This window comes from Bos mutus, chromosome 1, assembly GCF_027580195.1.
Source record: "Bos mutus isolate GX-2022 chromosome 1, NWIPB_WYAK_1.1, whole genome shotgun sequence".
NCBI lineage: Eukaryota > Metazoa > Chordata > Mammalia > Artiodactyla > Bovidae > Bos > Bos mutus.
In genome coordinates this window covers 66,687,890-66,708,917 of record NC_091617.1, presented here as the reverse complement: position 1 = coordinate 66,708,917, position 21,028 = coordinate 66,687,890, and the positions used below count along the sequence as shown (strand labels likewise).

The window sequence follows — 21,028 nt, the reverse complement described above, 5'->3', positions numbered from 1 at the left end:
TATAACTCAATCACTTTGCTGTAAATAGAAATTAACACAACATTGCAAATCAACTATATTTCATTTAAAAATATATAAGTAAATGTATATATTTTAAATTATATAAATGTATTTATTTAAATTAACTAATTTATTTAAATATTAAAATAAGTATTTTTAAAAATACATTTACCTATTTAAAAATATGTTAAAAACAAATGTTAAAAAAAAAAAAGATGGTAAAATATACACTAATTTTAAAAAAGAAGATTATCATTGCTCTATTAATAAAGTAGACTGCAGAGCCAAGAATATTGCTGGATATAAAGAAAGTAATTTCAAAGGACAAAGGAGTACATAACACCAAGAGAACAATCCTAAATATTTAACAAGATTTAAAATACACAAGATAAAAACAATAGACCTAAAAGGAAAAAAACATAAATTTGAAAATACAGTGAGAGATTTGAACACCCCTTTCTCAATAATTAACAGAAATAGACAGAAAACCAGAAAGGTATAAAAGACTTGAACACCATCAACTAGCTTGACCTAAATGATATTGATCACCAATATTGATATATTATCATCTAGCCAGTAACAGTAGAATACATATTCTTTTCAAATGAACACAGAAAAATTACTAAGATATACTATACTTGGAGAAAATAAAACAAGTTCAATAAATGTAAAAGGATTAAAATTATACAAAATTTGCTATCTGGCTACAATGAAATTAAATTTGAAATCAGTAACAGAAAGGCATCTGAAAAATCTCTATATTTTGAAACATGTAACATATTTCTAACAAATCCATGGATCATGAAAGAAATCAAAAGGGAAATTAAAAAGCATTCTGAATAGAATGAAAGCAAAAATGCAATAGATTATAATTTAAATTCACAAAATATAGCTAAAGCAATATTTAGTGGGAAATACACAGTACTAACTGTCTGTATTAAAAAAGAAAGTTCCGAAGTAAACTACCTCAACTTCTACCTTCAGATCAGATCCGATCAGATCAGTCGCTCAGTCGTGTCTGACTCTTTGCGACCCCATGAATCACAGCACGCCAGGCCTCCCTGTCCATCACCAACTCCTGGAGTTCACTGAGACTCACGTCCATCGAGTCAGTGATGTCATCCAGCCATCTCATCCTCTGTCGTCCCCTTCTCCTCTTGCCCCCAATCCCTCCCAGCACCAGAGTCTTTTCCAATGAGTCAACTCTTCACATGAGGTGGCCAAAGTACTGAAGTTTCAGCTTTAGCATCATTCCTTCCAAAGAAATCCCAGGGCTGATCTCCTTCAGAATGGACTGGTTGGATCTCCTTGCAGTCCAAGGGACTCTCAAGAGTCTTCTCCAACACCACAGTTCAAAAGCATCAATTCTTCAGCACTCAGCCTTCTTCACAGTCCAACTCTCACATCCATACATGACCACAGGAAAAACCATAGCCTTGACTAGATGAACCTTTGTTGGCAAAGTAATGTCTCTGCTCTTGAATATGCTATCTAGGTTGGTCATAACTTTCCTTCCAAGGAGTAAGCTTTTAATTTCATGGCTGCAGTCACCCAACTTCTACCTTAATAACCTACAAAAAGAAAACTCAACTAAACTCTGCTGCTGCTGCTGAGTCGCTTCAGTCGTGTCTGACTCTGTGCGACCCCATAGACGGCAGCCCACCAGGCTGCCCTGTCCCTGGGATTCTCAAGGCAAGAACACTGGAGTGGGCTGCCATTTCCTTCTCCAATGCATAAGAGTGAAAAGTGAAAGTGAAGTCGCTCAGTTGTGTCCGACTCTCAGCGACCCCATGGACTGTAACCCACCAGGCTCCTCCATCCATGGGATTTTCCAGGCAAGAGTACTGGAGTGGGGTGCCATTGCCTTCTGTGAACTAAACTCTAAGGAAGCAAAAGATAGGAAGTAATAAACACCAAAACATAAATCATGAAACAGAAAACAAAACAATAAAAAGTCAAAGTAAGCAAAAGCTAGTTTTTTAAGGAAATTGATAAAAATTATAAACTCTATGGGGGAGAATGGATACATGTATATGTGTGGTTGAGTCCCTTTGCTGTTCACCATGAAACAATCACAACATTGTTATCAGCTATACCCCAATACAAAATATATTCTTTTTTAAAAAAAAGAAAAATTATAAACTCTAAGAAGACTGATGTCAAACTTTATGCCCCAAAATTCAATAACTTAGGTGAAATGGACAGAATTCTTAAAAGGAACAAACTACTAAAACTCACTCAAGAAGATAACTCGAATAACTACATTCACTAAAGAAACTGATCTGTAGATAAAAATCTTATCACAAAAACCAGAAGCTCGAAAGGCTTCACCTACTAAATGCTTAAAGAAATAACTTCTACAGCAACATTTCTCAAATTTTGAAGACGAGAGAATACCTTTCCATTTATTCTCTGAGGCCAGTTTTTTTGTGTTAGCAAAACCAGACAACCCCTCCCCCCAAAAAAAAAATCACAAAAGAGGAAAACTACAAACCAATTCCCTGATGAATACAAGTACAATATCTTAATAAAATTTTAGCAAATTGGATCTGAGTATATAAACAGGATAATACAGGATAAACCTCAGTGGGGTTTATCACAGAACCACCAGATTGATTTAACATTTGAAAAGCTACAATCATCTCAATAAATGCAGACAAAGCACTTGACAGAATACAACTTCAGTTCCTGATAAAAACTGGGAATATAAGGGAATTTTCTCAACCTGGTAAAAAGGCATAAAATATAAACCCTACGTTAATATCGTATTATAAGTATTTAACTGTTTAGACTGAGCTTTTCCTGGTAAGATCAAAATCAGGAACAAAGCTATTTTATTCTTTCAGGATATCTTTGTTAACCACAGAATTCTACATTTGCAGTTATCCTCTTTTTTAAAAGATATTATTAAGTTGCCTTCTGGCCTCCACGGTTTCTGTGAGAGGGACAGAGAGAGAGAGAGAGTGTGTGTGTGTGTCTAATGGTTTGCATTCACATAGTCTAGTCTCCTCAAGGAGTCTGGTTATTTTTGATTGCTGGCCAATCTATTTTCAAAATCGTATTGTAGACATTAAAAGCTTGTGAGACTTTTTCTTAGGAAATTTGTTTGTTTCTGCCAGGATCTTTGGAGCAAAGCACAGTGTAATCAGCTCAATTCAGTTTTAGAGACCAATATGGTTCAAAACTAAGCTGCAGTCCTGATAAAGCCTATCTACTTCATACATAAAGCCTGCCTACTTCATACTCCTTCCTGTCTATCCTTTTCTTAGAGTGCAGACATGCAAAATCCTAACCCAAAGCTGAAGAGTTGCTCATGAGGTTCACCACCTTGGTGGGTTCTGCTCTCTAATCCCTGTCTCCCAAGTCTTGAGAGGTTATCAGTAGTTCCCTCCAGAACTGGAAAAAGCCTCCCCACCGAAAAAGTAGTTCCAAACATTGGGTTCATTTTCCTGAGCCTCCATTTTCCCCTGTAACCTAGTAATTCTTAGTAATCTTGTTGGGTCTCCAAAGACATCAGGAACATTATGTTTTAAAATAAATTCTATATTAGACCTATTATTCTATATAATATATACATTCCATTTAGCTTGTCCACATGTATTTCATGGGACTACTGGTCTGAATGTCTTCCCTGGGGGCTCAGATAGTAAAGAATCCACCAGCAATGCAGGAGACCCAGGTTCAATCCCTGGGTCAGGAAGATGCCCTGGAGAAGGAAATGGCAACCCACTCCATTATTCTTGCCTGGAGAATTCCATGGACAGAGGAGCCTGGCAGGCCATAGTTCATGGGGTCATAAAGAGTCAGACATGACTGAGCAACTCACACGATTGGTCTCAATTACCTATTCCATCATTACTGGAAGTCTTTAAAGTAATAACCCCTTCATTTATTACTGATTTTAATAATTGAATATAATCCAAATATAATAAAATTCATCATTTTAAAGTGTACAATTCAGAAATTTTAATATATTCACAGACTTGTATCATCATTATCAACTAATTCCACAACATTTTTATTACCTTAAAAAGAAACCTCATAACAATTAGTAGTTATTATGCCTATTTCCCTCCAGCTCCTATCAACAGCAAATATACTTTTCTATCTCTGTAGATCTGCCTACTCTGGACATATGGAATAAATGAATTATAAATATGTGACCTTTTGTACCTGGCTTCTCTCAATTAGCATGTTTTAAAGTTCATATGGTACCATGTAACATCAATACTTCATTCTTTTTCTATTACTTAGTAATATTGCAGAAGCTCTATACAGTCAGCAAAAATAAGACCAGGAGCTGACTGTGGCTCAGATCATGAACTCCTTATTGCCAAATTCAGACTGAAATTGAAGAAAGTGGGGAAAACCACCAGACCATTTAGATATGACCTAAATCAAATCCCTTATGATTATACAGTGGAAGTGAGAAATAGATTTAAGGGACTAGATCTGATAGAGTGACTGATGAACTATGGATGGAGGTTCATGACATTGTACAGGAGACAGGGATCAAGACCATCCCCAAGAAAAAGAAATGCAAAAAAGCAAAATGGCTGTCTGAGGAGGCCTTACAAATAGCTGTGAAAAGAAGAGAAGCGAAAAGCAAAGGAGAAAAGGAAAGATATACCCACTTGAATGCAGAGTTCCAAAGAATAGCAAGGAGAGATAAGAAAGCCTTCCTCAGCGATCAATGCAAAGAAATAGAGGAAAACAATAGAATAGGAAAGACTAGAGATCTCTTCAAGAAAATTAGAGATACCAAGGGAACATTTCATGCAAAGATGGGCTCGATAAAGGACAGAAATGCTATGGACCTAACAGAAGCAGAAGATATTAAGAAGAGGTGGCAAGAATACACAGAAAAACTATACAAAAAAGATCTTCATGACCCAGATAAACATGATGGTGTGATCACTCACCTAGAGCCAGATATCCTGGAATGCAAAGTCAAGTGGGCCTTAGGAAGTATCATTACGAACAAAGCTAGTGGAGATGATGGAATTCCAGTTGAACTATTTCAAATCCTAAAAGATGATGCTGTGAAAATGCTGCACTCGATATGTCAGCAAATTTGGAAAACTCAGCAGTGGCCCCAGGACTGGAAAAGGTCAGTTTTCATTCCAATCCCAAAGAAAGGCAATGCCAAAGAATGCTCAAACTACTACATGATTGCATTCATCTCACACGCTAGTCAAGTAATGTTCAAAATTCTTCAACCCAGGCTTCAGCAATATGAACAGTGAACCTCTAGATCTTCAAGCTGGTTTTAGAAAAGGCAGAGGAACCAGAGATCAAATTGCCAATATTCGCTGGATCATCAAAAAAGCAAGAGAGTTCCAGAAAAACAACTATTTTTGCTTTATTGATTATGCCAAAGCTTTTGTGTGGATCATAACAAACTGTGATAAATTCTTAAAGAGATGGGAATACCAGACCACCTGATCTGCCTCTTGAGAAATCTGTATGCAGGTCAGGAAGCAACAGTTAGAACTGGACATGGAACAACAGACTGGTTCCAAATAGGAAAAGGAGTACGTCAAGCCTGTATATTGTCACCCTGCTTATTTAACTTATATGCAGAGTACATCATGAGAAACACTGGGCTGGAAGAAACACAAGCTGGAATCAAGATTGCTGGGAGAAAGATCAATAACCTCAGATATGCAGATGACACCACCTTTATGGCAGAAAGTGAAGAACTAAAGAGCCTCTTGATGAAAGTGAAAGAGGAGAGTGAAAAAGTTGGCTTAAAGCTCAACATTCAGAAAACGAAGATCATGGCATCCGGTCCCACCACTTCATGGGAAATAGATGGGGAAATAGTGGAAACAGTGGCTGACTTTATTTTTGGGGGGCTCCAAAATCACTGCAGATGGTGATTGCAGCCATGAAATTAAAAGACGCTTATTCCTTGGAAGCAAAGTTATGAGCAACCTAGACAGCATATTAAAAAGCAGAACCATTACTTTGTCAACAAAGGTCCATCTAGTCAAGGCTATGGTTTTTCCAGTAGTCATATATGGATGTGAGAGTTGGACTATAAAGAAAGCTGAACGCCGAAGAATTGATGCTTTTGAACAGTGGTGTTGGAGAAGACTTAAGAATCCCTTGGACTGCAAGGAGATCCAACCAGTCAATCCTAAAGGAAGTCAGTCCAGGGTGTTCATTGGAATGACTGATGTTGAGACTGAAACTCCAATATTTTGGCCACCTGATGTGAAGATCTGACTCATTTGAAAAGGCCCTGATGCTGGGAAAGATTGAAGGCAGGAGGAAAAGGGGACAACAGAGGATGAGAGGGTTAGATGGCATCACCAACTTAATGGACATGAGTTTGGGTAAACTCAGGGAGTTGGTGATGGACCGGGAGGCCTGGCATGCTATGGTTCATGGGGTCACAAAGAGTCGGACATGACTGAGAGACTGAACTGAACTGAATATTCTATTGCGTGAATATGCCATACTTTATTCATTCATTAATTGATGGACATTTGGGTTATTTCTACTTTTTAACTGGTATGCATATTCATGTACACATTTTTGTTTAGACATACACTTTCAATTTCTGCGGTTGTACCAAGAACTAGAATTGCTGGGTCATATGATAACTCTGTTTACTCTTCTGAGAACTTTCAAACTATTTTCCAAAGCAGCTGCACCATTTTACAATCCTATTAACAACATAAGAATGCTCCAAATTCTCCACATCCTTGCCAACACTTGTTATTGTCTATGTTGTTATAGTCATCCCAGTGGGTATGAAGTGGTATCTTAACACCTTGCTTTGCTTTTTTCTAATGACTAACAATGTAACAGTGAAAGAGGAGAGTGAAAAAGCTGGCTTGAAACTCAACATTCAAAAAAACTAAGATCATGGCATCGGGCCCCATCAATTCATGGCAAATAGATGAGGAAACAATGGAATTTTCTTTAACAAACAATTTATTTTCTTGGGCTCCAAAATCACTGTAGATGGTGACTGCAGCCATGAAATCAAAAGATGCTTGCTCCTTGGAAGAAAAGCTATGACTAACCTGCTGCTGCTGCTAAGTTGCTTCAGTCATGTCCGACGCTGTGCGACCCCATAGATGGCAGCCCACCAGGCTCCCCTGTCCTTGGGATTCTCCAGGCAAGAATACTGGAGTGGGCTGCCATTTCCTTCTCCAGTCTAGACAGCATATTAAAAAGCAGAGACATTACTTTGTTGACAAAGGTTCATCCAAAGCTATGTTTCTTCCAGTAGTCATGTATGGATATGAGAGTTGGACCATAAAGAAAGTTGAGTGCTGAAGAATTGATGCTTTTGAACTGTGGTGTTGGAGAAGACTCTTGAGAGTCCCTTAGACTGCAAGATCAAACCAGTGAATCTTAAAGGAAATCAGTCCTAAATATTCATTGGAGGACTGATGCTGAAGTTCCAATACTTTGGCCACCTGATATGAAGAACTGACTCACTGGAAAAGATCCTGATGCTGGGAAAGCAGAAGGAGAAGGGGACCACAGAGGAGATGGTCGGATGGCATCACCAACTCGATAGACATGAGTTTGAGGAAGCTCCGGGAACTGGTGATGGACAAGGAAACCTGGAGTGCTGCAGTCCATGCGGTCACAAAGAGTTAGACATGACTGAGCGACTGAAGGATGTTCAGCACTTTTTTACGTGCTAATTAGCCAGCTGCAGATTTTCTTTGTAGAACTGTAAGTTTTCTCCTAAGAATCTCACAGTTTTAGCTGTTAAATTTAGATCTTTGATTCATTCTGAGTCAGTTTCAACACATTTTATAAGGTAGAAGTCTAACTTTATTCTTTTGAAAGTTGGTATCCACTTGTCCCAGAATTATTTGTTGAAAAGACTATTCTTACACCATTGTCTTGGCATTTGTCTTAAAAATGAATTGACTATAAGGATTTCTTTCTGTACTCTCAATTCTAGTCTGTTGATCTGTACTTTACACCAGAACTACAGTCCTGACTATCTAGCCTGGTAGTAAGCTGGGAAGTGTGAGTCCCCCGACTTTATTCTTTTTCAAGATTATTTTGACTATTCTTAGTTCCTTGCATTTCCATACGAATTTTAGGATCAGTTTGTCAATTTCTGCACATACACACAAAAGCTGGAATTTTCATAGAGACTTCACTGAAGCTGTGTATCAATTTAGGAGTATGAAATGAAAACGATACTGTCTTTGAATCCATGAACAAAGGACTACTTTATTTTCCATGAATTTAGGTCTTGTTTAATTTCTTCTTATGTTTGGTACTTTTCAGCATATGGGATTTTCTTTCTAACTGCAAACAGTAAAATACGTACGTGTCTGTCTTGTTTTGGCCAATAGTTGCTAGGATCTTCTTAATGTCCGTTTCAGACTGTCCATTGCTATTATTTAGAACACAAATGACTTTTCTATTTTGGTCTTGTACCCTACAACCTTGCTTGATGCATTAGTTTAACAGTTTTTTGGTGAATTCTTTAGGATTTTCTCTGTTGAGAAATGCATATGTATTTATAACTGTTATACCTTATATTGTTATAAGAATCAATAAAGTATATTGATTCTTTTATCATTATATAATGTCCTTTGTTTCTAGTAGCGGTTTCTATTTAAATTCCATTTTTATCAAAATAGCCATTCCAGCTCTCTTTTGGTTGTCGTTTGCAATATATATATTTTTTCTTCCTTTTACTTTCAATCTACCTGTATCTTTGAATTTTGTTTTTTTAATCCAATTTTAAAATCTCTAACCTTTGAATGGAATGTTTCATCCATTCACATTAAAAAAAATGCATTCACATATGATGTGATTATTGAGACAGAAGATTTACACTTGCCATTTTTACTCATTTTGATATCCCTCATACTTTTTGCTCTATTCCTTATTTACTGCTATACTTACAATAAGTGAATACTGCAGTGTTTTCTTCAATGATATTTCACTATTTGAGTTATTTGCTTAGTGTCTGCTCTAGAATTTACCATATACATCTTAATTTATCAGAAACAGCTTCAGATTTATACTAACCTAATTCAAATGAGCTACAGAAAACATTAGTCTTAATGGCATTATTCCCTTTCTCCTGTTTTTGTGGCATTGCTCTATGTGTATGTCTTTTAAAGACATTAAGAGGAAAAAGGACTGCAATTATATTTTTGCAGGTTTTTGTTAATATGAATTCTTATCATTTCTGGCTTTCTTCATTTACTCCTGTAGAATCAAATTACTACCTGGGGTATCAAATTATCATCTGGGGTCATTTCTTTAACCCAGTGGAGCTTTGCTACCATCTACCTTCTTTGTACTATAAAAACAGAAAATATATTACATTTCTATATGTCATAGGTAGCAAAATACATACATTGTTTTATTTTTTATTAATTTTTATTAGAGTACAGTTGATTTTCAAATTGAGGTACTGGAGAAGACTCTTGAAAGCCCCTTGGTCAGCAAGGAGATCAAACCAATCAATCCTAAAGGAAATTAACCCTGAATAATCATTGGAAAGACTGACACTGAAGCTGAAGCTCCAATACTTTGGCCACCCGATGCGAACAGCCAACTCATTGGAAAAGACCCTGATGCTTGGAAAGATTGAAGGCAAAAGGAGAACAGGGTGGCAGACAATAAGATGATTGGGCAGCATCACTGATTTGAAGGATATGAACTTGGGCAAACTCTAGGAGATAGTGAGGGACAGGGAGGCCTGGGGTGCTGCAGTCCATGGGTTCGCAGAGTTTGACCCAGCTTAGCGACCGAGCAACAACTAGCTGCCTTACAATGTTGTGTTGGTTTCTTACTGTACAGCAAAGTTAATCAGCCATACATATACATATATCCACTCTTTTATAGATTTCCTTCCCATTTAAGTCACCACAGAGCACTGAGGAGAATTCCCTGTGCTCATTAACTATCTATTTTATATATAGTGGTGGTTTAGTGGCTAAGTCGTGTCCAACCCTTGCAAACCCATGGACTGTATGTAGCCTGCCAGGCTCTTCTGTCCATGGGATTATCCCGGCAAGAATACTAGAGTGGGTTGCCATTTCCTACTCCAGATTTTATACATAGTAGTGTACATACGTCAGTCCCAATCACCCAATTCTTCCCACTCTCTCTCTCTCCCATCCCTTGGTGGCCATACATTTGTTCTCTATGTCAGTGTCTTTATTTCTGTTTTGCAAACAGGTTCATCTCTACCATTTTTCTAAATCCACATATAAAGTGCTGGTTACTGCTCCTCTGTCCATGGAATTTTCCAGACAAGAATACTGGAGTGGGTTGCCATTTCCTTCTCCAGGAGATCTTCCCAACCTAGGGATCGAATCCAGGTCTCCTGCATTGCAGGCAGATTCTTTACCATCTGAACCACCAGGAAAGCTGCAATATTATACAATATCTTTTTCTGAGATACTTCACCTGTTATGATAATCTCTAGGTCCATCCACATCTCTGCAAATGGCATTGTTTCATTCCTTTTTATGACCAAGCAATATTCTACTGTGTATACGTACAGGAGCAAGAATAAAGAAGCTATTCTTTATCCGTTCCTCTGTCAATGGACATTTGCATTGCCCGCTGTGCTGCAATGAACAATGGAGTACATGCATCCTTTAGAAATATGGTTTTCTCCAAATATACGCCCAGGAATGGGATTGCTGAGTCATATGATAGCTCTGCTTTTAGTCTTTTAAGAAATCTCCATACTATTCTCCATAGTGGCTGTACCAATTTACACTCCTATCAACAGTGTAGGAAGGTTCCCTTTTCAGCATTTATTGTTTGTAGAATTTTTGATGATGGCCATGCTGACTGGTGTGAGGTGATACCTCATTGTAGTTTTGATTTGCATTTCTCTAATAATAATGTTGAGCATCCTTTTATGTGTCTGTTGGCCATCTGTATGTCTTCTTTGAAGAAATGTCTATTTAGGTCTTCCACACTTCTTTTGATTGGGTTGTTCATTTTCTTTCTATATTGATCTGCATGAGGTGTTTGTATATTTTGGAGATTAATCCCTGCTGTTGCTTCGTTGGCAAATATTTTCTCCCATGTGATGGTTGTCTTTTTGTTTTATGGTTTCCTTTGCCGTGTAAAGCTTTTAAATTTAATTAGGTCCCATTTGTTTATTTTTGTCTTTTTTCCCATCACTCTAGGCAGCAGATCAAAAAATATCTTGCTGTGATTTATGTCAGAGAATATTCTGTCTAATTTTCCTCTAAGAGTTTTATGGTATCCAGCATTTAGGTCTTTAATCCATTTTGAGTTTTGTGTGTGTGTATGGTATTAGGGAATGTTCTAATTTCATTCTTTTACATGCAGTTGTTCAGTTTTACCAGCACCATTTATTGAAGAGACTGTCTTTTTTCCATTGTATATTCTTGCCTCCTTTTTCATAAACAGAAATATCTTGCTTTCCTATACACTAATAATGAAAGATCAGAAATAGAGATTAAGGAAATAATCCCATTTACCATTGCATTAAAAAGAATAAAATACCTAGGAATAAACTGATCTAAGAAAGTAAAAGACCTGTACTCAGAAAACTATAAGATACTGATGAAAGAAGTGCAAGATAACAAAAATAAATGGAAAGATATACTGTGTTCTTGGATTGGCCACAGGTGGCCACAGGTGCATGGGTTTACCTCTGGCCTTTCTATCCTGTTACACTGATCTATATTTCTGTTCTTGTGCCAGTACCATATTGTTTTGATTACTGCAAATTTGTAGTATATTAGGAAGTCAGGGAGCCTGATTCCTCCAGCCCATTCTTCTTTCTCAAGATTGCTTTTGCTATTCAGAGTCTTTTTTGTTTCCATACAAATTGTAAAATTTTTTCTTTTAATTCTTTGAAAAATGCCCTTGAATAGCGATTGCATTAAATCTATAGATTGCTTTTGGGTAGTATAGTCATTTTGCCAATAGTGATTCTTCCAATCCAAGAACACGGTATATCTTTCCATCTATTTTTGTTTATCTTGAGTCTTTTCAAGTGAGTCAGTTCTTTGCATCAGGTGACCAAAGTATTGGAGTTTCAGCTTCAGCACCAGTCCTTCCAATGAATATTCAGGACTGATTTCCTTAAGGATGGACTGGTTGGATCTCCTTGATGGACTGGTTGGATCTCCTTGCAGTCCAAGGGACTCTCAAGAGTCTTCTCCAACACCACAGTTCAAAAGCATCAATTCTTCAGTGCTCAGCTGTCTTTACAGTCCAACTCTCACATCCATACATGACTACTGGAAAAACCATAGCCTTGACTAGATGGACCCTTATTGGCAAAGTAATGTCTCTGCTTTTTAATATGCTATCTAGGTTGGTCATAACTTTCCTTCCAAGGAGTAAGTGTCTTTTAATTTCATGGCTGCAATCACCATCTGCAATGATTTTGGAGCCCCAAAAAATAGTCTGTTGCTGTTTTCACAGTTTCCCCATCTATTTCCCATGAAGTGATGGGACCAGATGCCATGATCTTCATTTTCTGAATGTTGAGTTTTAAGCCAACTTTTTCACTCTCCTCTTTCACTTTCATCAAGAGGCTTTTTAGTTCCTCTTTGCTTTCTGCCATAAGGGTGGTGTCATCTGCATACCTGAGGTTATTGATATTTCTCCTGGCAATCTTGATGCCAGCTTGTGCTTCCTCCAGCCCAGTGTTTCTCATGATGTACTCTGCATATAAGTTAAACAAGCAGGGGGACAATATACAGCCTTGACATATTCCTTTCCCTATTTGAAACCAATCTGTTGTTCCATGTCCAGTTCTAACTGTTGCTTCCTGACCTGCATACAGATTTCTCAGGAGGCAGGTCAGGTGGTCTGGTATTCCTATCTCTTTAAGAATTTTCCACAGTTTGTTGTGATCCACACAGTCAAAGGCTTTGGCATCATCAATAAAGCAGAAATAGATGTTTTTCTGGAACTCTCTTGCTTTTTCAATGATCCAACATATGTTGGCAATTTGATCTCTGGTTCCTCTGCCTCCAGTCCAGGTTCGATGCACAATACTGAATGCTTGGGGCTGGTGCACTGGGATGACCCAGAGGGAGGGTATGGGGAGGGAGGAGTGAGGAGGGTTCAGGATGCGGAACACAGGTATACCTGTGGCGGATTCATTTTGATATTTGGCAAAACTAATACAATATTGTAAGTTTAAAAATAAAATAAAATTTAAAAAAAATAAATAAATAAAATAAAACCAGCTTGAACATCTAGAAGGTCACAGTTCAGGTACTACTGAAGCCTGGCTTGGAGAATTTTGAGCATTACTTTACTAGCGTGTGAGATGAATGCAATTGTGTGGTAGTGTGAGCATTCTTTAGCATTGCCTTTCTTTGGGATTGGAATGAAAACTGACGTTTTCCAGTCCTGTGGCCACTGCTGAGTTTTCCAAATTTGCTGACATATTGAGTGCAGCATTTTCACAGCATCATCTTTTAGCATTTGAAATAGTTCAACTGGAATTCCATCACCTCCACTAGCTTTGTTCGTAGTGATACTTCCTAAGGCCCACTTGACTTTGCATTCCAGGATGTCTGGCTCTAGGTGAGTGATCAAACCACTGTGATTATCTGGGTTGTGAAGATCTTTTTTGTACAGTTCTTTGGTGTATTCTTGCCACCTCTTCTTACTATCTTCTGCTTGTGTTAGCTCCATACCATCTGTCCTTTATTGTGCCCATCTTTGCATGAATAAATGAAGAGATGGAGCCAAAGCAAAACCAACACCCAGTTGTGGATGTGACTGGCGATAGAAGCAAAGACTGATACTGTAAAGAGCAATATTGCGTAGGATCCTGGAATGTTAGTTCCATGAATCAAGGCAAATTGGAAGTGGTCAAACAGGAGATGGCAAGAGTGAATGTCGACATTTTAGGAATCAGTGAACTAAAATGGACGGAATGGGTGAATTTAACTCAGATAACCATTTTATCTATTACTGTAGGCAAGAATCCCTTAGAAGAAATAGAGTAGCCATCATAGTCAACAAAAGATCCCGAAATGCAGTACTTGGATGCAATCTCAAAAACAACAGGATGATCTCTGTTCATTTCCAAGGCAAACCATTCAATATCACGGTAATCCAAGTCTATGCCCCAACCAGTAATGCTGAAGAACCTGAAGTTGAATGGTTCTATGAAGACCTACAAGACCTTCTAGAACTAACACCCAAAAAAGATGTCCTTTTCATTATAGGGGCCTGGAATGCAAAAGTAGGAAGTCAAGAAACACCTGGAGTATCATGCAAATTTGATCTTGGAGTACAGAATGAAGCAGGGCAAAGGCTAATGTAGTTTTGTCAAGAGAATGCACTTGTCATAGCAAACACCCTCTTCCAACAACACAAGAGGTTTGTCATATATGGTTTTTATTATGTTGAGGCAGGTTGCCTCTAAGCCTACTTTCTGGAGAGCTTTCATCACAAATGTTTGTTGAACTTTGTCAAAAGCTTTTTCCACCATCTATTGAGATTATATATATATACATATATAGCTTTATAATATTGCTTTTAACTGACTTAGAAAAGAAGAAAATACATTTTATTGTCTAACTACCTTTATGATTGCTCTTTGCTTTTTTTTCTTTCAGTATGGATTCAAATTATTGTCTGGGTCTTGCTTTCAAATATGAAGAACTTGCATCAGTATTTCTTTAAGGTGAGTCCACCAGTAACAAATTCTCTCATCTTCTGCTTATCTGCAAATATCTTTATTTCACCTTCATTTTTGAAAGACAGCCTTGCTATATATAGGATTCTTGGTTGAGTTTTTGTTTCCCTTTGAGTTTTTTGAGCATATTATCCCATCACCTTCTTGTCCCCACTGTTTCTGTTGAGAAGGCAGTTGTTAATTTTGTTGTGGTTAACCCTGCAAATGACAAATTGTTTTTCTCTTGCTGTTTTAAAATTTTTTCCTTGTCTTTCAGCATTTTTAATGATTCATCTATTTGTGACTCTCTTGCATGTATCCTGTTTGGAATTCCTTGAGCTTCCTGGAGGAGCAGATTAACATATTTGACTAAGTGGAAACTTTTCAGCTTTTATTTCTTCAATGCTTCTTCTGCTCCCCTCTCTCTCCTTTCCTTCTGGTTCTCCCATCATGCATATGTTAGTGTGCTTAATAGGGCCCCATATTTTTCTGAAGTTCTGTTCATTTTTCTTCATTTTTCTCTCTGTTCTTTGGACTACATAATCTCTATTGATCTTTTTTCTGCCTGTTCAAATCTACTGTTGAGCCCAACTAGCAAGTTTTTTATTTCAGCTGTATTTGTCAATTCCAGAATTTCCACTTGGTTCCTTTACTTTAAAATTTCTTTCTTTTATTAATACTGTCTATTTGATGTGACATCACCATCATATTCTTTAATCATGGCCTCCTTTAGTTCTTTGAAGAAAATTATAATGGCCACTTTGAAGTCTTTGTCTGTTAAATCTGACATCAGGTCATTCTCACAGGCAGTTTCTATTGCCTGCCTTCCCTACCATACCCTGTTTCCAGTGTATGAATTATACTTTCCTTTTCTTTTGAATGTCTTGTAATTGTTTTCATTGGAAACTAGGCATTTTAGAAACTATATTTTAACAACTCTGGGTACTGAGCCACCTCCTCTCCCCCAGGGTTTGTTACTATTATTTGTTTGTTTACTTGTTTTCTGACTAGCTGGATTATTTTAGTGAAATCTGCTTCCTCTCTCTCCCATAATTTGTATTAATCAAACCAAACATGAAATGTTGTGTTCAACCTTGAATGCCACATCTGAAGAATACTAACAAACGTAAGCATATAAAGAGGAAGCTTCCAGGATGAGGAGGGTTTCAAAATACAATAGACAAAAAGGGTAAGGAAATTGGGGATATTTCACATGAAGTCAATCAGACTAACAGGATAAAAAGGACACAAAGCTGCTGATTTCAAAGTTGTGGTACAGCCGAAGCCAGGGAGGGAGAGGTCACAGAACTTAGACAAATGTAGGCATTATAGGGAACAGATTTTAGCTCAAAAATACAAGAAAGAATTTTTAAAATAAGCAATTCAACAGTGGCATATACTACCTTATAAAATAACAAGGGTTTTACTTTTAAGCAGAAATTTTCAACATGTCATAACTGTTGAGAATGACACTCCTTGTTTGAGAGGGACGTCTGAGTAGATGATCATATTTCCCATGACAGTCAAGAACCTTGACCTCAAATGTAGTCATTTTTACACAATGCAAAGCACTTTACATGCCTATAGGTATACATTGCAAATAAACATTTTCTTTTCAAGAAAAATGTGTACAAAGAAACCTTCTTAAATGTTTCTCTAGCAAACAGTTCCTTTGAGATTGCTGTTTAAAAGTATTTTTCTGATCAGACATATATCTGAGAGATAACTATATAAAACATTGGGGGAAATGATTAATTACTTTGAGCTTCTACATTCTCTCATGTACTTGCTTTAAAATTTTAGAATAAATTAATTCATTTTTTAAGAGTCCCTCAGTTCTTAGAAAATACTTTTTTAATGAAGTAATTGAGATCCAGAACTCACCAGAAGAAATCTTACCAGCACCTTTATAGTCAACAGAAAATGCAGATGTGACTCCATTGGCTGACCCCAGCTCACCCATGGAAATTTGATAAGGGGGCCTCAGCTTGATTTCCATCTGCATGTCAGACAGATTTATCTTTGTTGAAAGAGACCTGGGATTATTATATCGCTGCTTGGTCCTCTGAATGAAGTTATCTATGTAAAATAAAAAATAAATTTCCTTGCAGTCATTTGTTAATTAAATCATTTGAAAGTGTGATGTTTACAGACAGTAAATTTGGTGATAAACAGTTTGTTATCCTAAATGTCCAACCTGTCATGGAATGCCCTAATATTATTTGTGTTTAATGGTTAATATATCCTGGCATCATCAGTTTTTCTCACTAGAAATTATACTCTAGAAACTAGTAATTATAAATAAACTAAGGATTTAATATCACATGGTTGTGAGAATACTTCTACAATTATATCCACTTCAAGGAATTACTCTGAACCTCTGAAAAAAAAAAAATGAAAACAGCTCCCTTTAAATTTAAACCAAAGCCTTAATTTGTACAGGGATTCAGATCTCATAAAGTATTACCTGTAAGTATTACCAGTTGTAATTACATTAAAACATACACTGTAAATTGCATGTTCATATAAATCTGTTTTCTTATTTATTGCTTATACCATTAGAACATATGCTTTAAAGAACACATTTAATGAAGTCAATAAAAAACATTTCCTAAATTTCTCCCAATTTTATTTCCACTATTTGCATCTTGAATTTACCCTTTTTGCCCCTTCTGCATCAGGAGTCAAGCAAACTAATGTCCACAGGCCAAATCTAGCCTGTTGATTCTATTTGTGAATAAAATGTTACTGGAATATAAGTATACTCATTCATTTATGCATTGCCTATGGCTGTTTTCAAGCTATAATAGCAAGGGCTGAGACTGAGAAAATAATCCTTAAAGCCTAAATTTGTACTATCTGGTCCTTTATAATAAATGTTTGCCAACTTCTGTTCTACATTAAGCAGTCTAAAAATACTATCACATAAACACAAAGCTCTGAATCTCTAGTTTATAAATTTCTCACTGAGAAATTATCTTCTGGGATTAATTCTTTGAGCCAATAATCATGATCCTCTACAGGGTTCAAACAGAACCTTTACCAATTGGCATTCAAGTGAAGAAGTTGCCATAATTTATAGACTGTCAAACTATTCTGTCAAAAGCAAGTTAGTAGAATTTTCTGAGTTTTCTCTCTGTCCCTTAGTATTAGATGAAAAATCATTTATGACTGAATAGAGACAGGATAATGAAAAGGGAAAAAAAAAATCAGGCCCTTACCAAATTCAATGAAACAGTACGGTCTGACAGCAGTATTTGTCTTCATCATGTTATAAGTAGTAATGAACTCCTTCTGAAGCTCATCCAGGAAAGAGAAGGCCAGAACATTTGGGTAATTTTCAGTGCACAACATCATGTAGCTCACTCCCATAGAACTAATAAAACTACAGTGTAAAAAACATCGGATTTAAAATTTCAAATTAAATCAAGGTAATTCGTTACTTCACAAGACTGGCTCTATATACCATACTCTGCTGCTACAGAGGCATTGATGTTACTAATACTTATTAAATATTTTAGCAAAAAATTAAAGGAATTGAAATATAATGCTAGTTTCAGTTGCGGTTTAAAAACAATAGACAAAAAAGTGAATGTATTCACTTTGCTGTATAGCAGAAACTAACACAACATTGTAAATCAACTATACTCAATTAAGATTCATTTTTAAAAAGTGGAGAGGGACATATACTGTGATTCGAACACTTCAGTTACTTATCACTTGGGGTAGAAAGCAGGAAAGACTATGCAAATAAATAAGGGTCACAGATAGTTTAACATTTCAATCGTTCAACCTAGAGGAATTTAACACTATTTGAATCAAGAACTTTTTAGAGGTTCTGATGAAAGTTATGGACACTCTTTGCAGAAACAACACAGAATTTGGCAGACAGTTTCAAGGTGATAACTGACCTCCTAAAGTTATCCACTGACTCCAAAATCAAATCCTCTACTTCACAAAATGAATTATGTATCAGTGGGGGAAAAAGAGAATTTATGAGTTCATAACAACAAATAAAAGGGAAGAAAGGAAGACTCTCGTTCACAGCAGAATGCTGAATACCACCTGGTACATGTGGAGATAGTGGTAGAACTGGAAAACTTAGCACTCTGCAGCCTACACAGTAAAGACTGAATCCATTTATAAACAGTGGATGCTAAATCTAGGTAGGTACTTTGGTAAGGAGAAGGAAATTGTGCATGGCTTTAAAATGTCTTCTCATGGATTGCTTATTGGCTGCAGGGGAATTCTATTGTATTTATAAAACAGTAGAAACTAGACAACACCTTAACCAAGTACTCTAATATGGCCTTGCCATGCCTCCAGATGTGATCCTCAGTCAGACATATCAGTTCTGGCTGAGAATGCATAATCTGAATCTAATCATGAAGGAACACCAGAATAATGAACATTCTATTTCCTTTAAAAGGGTGTGGGGTGGGGAGCTATATTCTTCAGAAAACTCAATGTTGTAAAAAAAAAAGAAAGAAAGAAAGGCTTTGGAAACGTTTCTGATCACAGGAGGTTAAAGAGACACAACTAAATGCAATACCTAACCCTAGTCTGGGAGGCCTGGCATGCTGCTATTCATGGGGTCGCAAAGTCGGACACGACTGAGCGACTGAACTGAACTGAACTGAACCCTAGTCTGGATCCTGTGCTACAGAAGGGGAAAAGTTCTACAGAGGACATTCCTTGGTCAACTGACAAAAACAGAAAACAGGCAGTACAGTAGTTTAGGTAAAACTATGGTATCCGTATTAAATATACTAGATCTGATAACTGTACTATAATTAAGTCTAGGAATATCTCTAACCTTAGAAAATACACTCTGAAGTAGTTAGGAATAAAAGGGTATGGTATTTTTGTTTCTCTCAAATGGTTTGGACAAAAATAAATCAGATAGATGAAACAATAAAGTAAATGGGGTAAAATGTTAACAAAATGTGACTCTGGGTTCAAGTATTATTTGTAATTTTCATACTTGTACAACTTTTCTGAAAGTTTGAAATTATTTCTAAATAAGTTAAAATTTAAAACAAAAATGTTTAAATTAACCATCTTCTATTGGAAAAAAAATTTCTGAAACAAAGTATACATTGCCCTATAACATGCATAGGATGGGACAGAAATTGATGGTTTTTAATGAGTCATTAAACGTTCTTGCATGGTATTGTCAACACAGTTCTGGTCTAGATCAAGGGAAGCAAACAGCGTAGAGGCTGTAACCTCACCACTCCCATGCCAGACACTGCTAATCTGTCACAGCAATTTTTACTACCGAACCCTGATCCACATCAGAGTTCCTCTCTCTCCCTTTTTCTCTACTATTATAGAAGCAGAATTTATTTATTAATATCATTTTAAATTTAACTTTTAAAATATTCACATGACTCAAATTTTAAAAGAATGAAAAATGAAAGGAAATATATACTTGAAGTATTTTATCCCCACCGCTGCTCTCAGATACTCAGTTCTCTGTCCCTCAAGCAACTCATGTTACTATTAATTTCATATGCATCCTTCCAGTGAGAGTTATGCATATGAAAACAAATATACATCTATCTTTTTTAAAAGACCACCCAAGGCAGCCAAATGATGTGGGGTTGGCACCTATTCATCACCTATTATTAACAGTGTGAGATATACTACTAGGGAAACTGTGCTGATCTTGTGCTTCTGGAATAACCTGAAATTCCTTTCTGAAGTTCCACTTAACATAAAGCCATTTGACGCAATGTTTTTCAAGCTGCAAGTTGGCACCCCTCCCCAGTAGACCATAAAATTAATGAATTACACACAGCATTTTCTTAAAAACTGAAATAGAATATTACAGAAAATGCTGGAATGCAATTGTTTCATAAAACTTTGGTTTATCCTATTTGTATGCTAAGTGACAGTCACAAAGTAAAATGTATCTCTTCTTACGGGTCACAGTCAAAAAAGTTTAACCATAATGTACTGTACTTTTCTACAAAATTGTCAAGTAAATTGAAAAATCAAAGTATGATTTTCCCAAATACTTTTCCCTGTCCAAAAAAATCTTCACTGTCACTATCAAAATTCTTCAACATGTTGTTAGCATTCAAATATATCTCACAATAACTTGAATTGCGATAGAACAAAATTGGTGATTAGCTTCTAAACACTTGGAACTTTCAAGTAGCTGCTGAGGCGTTACTTCACTATCCTTCAATAATATGATGGAAGCTTTTACACTCCAGCTTTTGTGCTATAACAGGGTTTTACTATACTTCCATATTAATAACAGAGTGAACCATAGACACCTACATGTGTTTATCCCAAATGGTTTCTCTTCCTTGCACTCAATTTACCTGGCAAATTATTTGTGAAATAAAAAAAGTCCTGTTTTTAAGATGGTAT

The 21,028-nt window shown here is 36.5% G+C and overlaps 1 protein-coding gene across 3 annotated transcripts in view; it reads right to left on the bottom strand.

The window, feature by feature from the left end:
- The window catches only part of SEC22A (SEC22 homolog A, vesicle trafficking protein), an 85,072-nt gene that overhangs the window by 36,451 nt on the left and 27,593 nt on the right, over positions 1 to 21,028 (bottom strand). For all 3 annotated transcript variants that reach the window (XM_005893410.2, XM_070370216.1, XM_070370224.1), the window contains 2 exons: positions 17,866 to 18,029; positions 16,529 to 16,723 (listed from right to left, as the gene is read on the bottom strand). In XM_005893410.2, the coding sequence (XP_005893472.2) occupies positions 16,529 to 16,723; positions 17,866 to 18,029 (359 nt within the window). The remainder of the gene's footprint in view (positions 1 to 16,528; positions 16,724 to 17,865; positions 18,030 to 21,028) is intronic.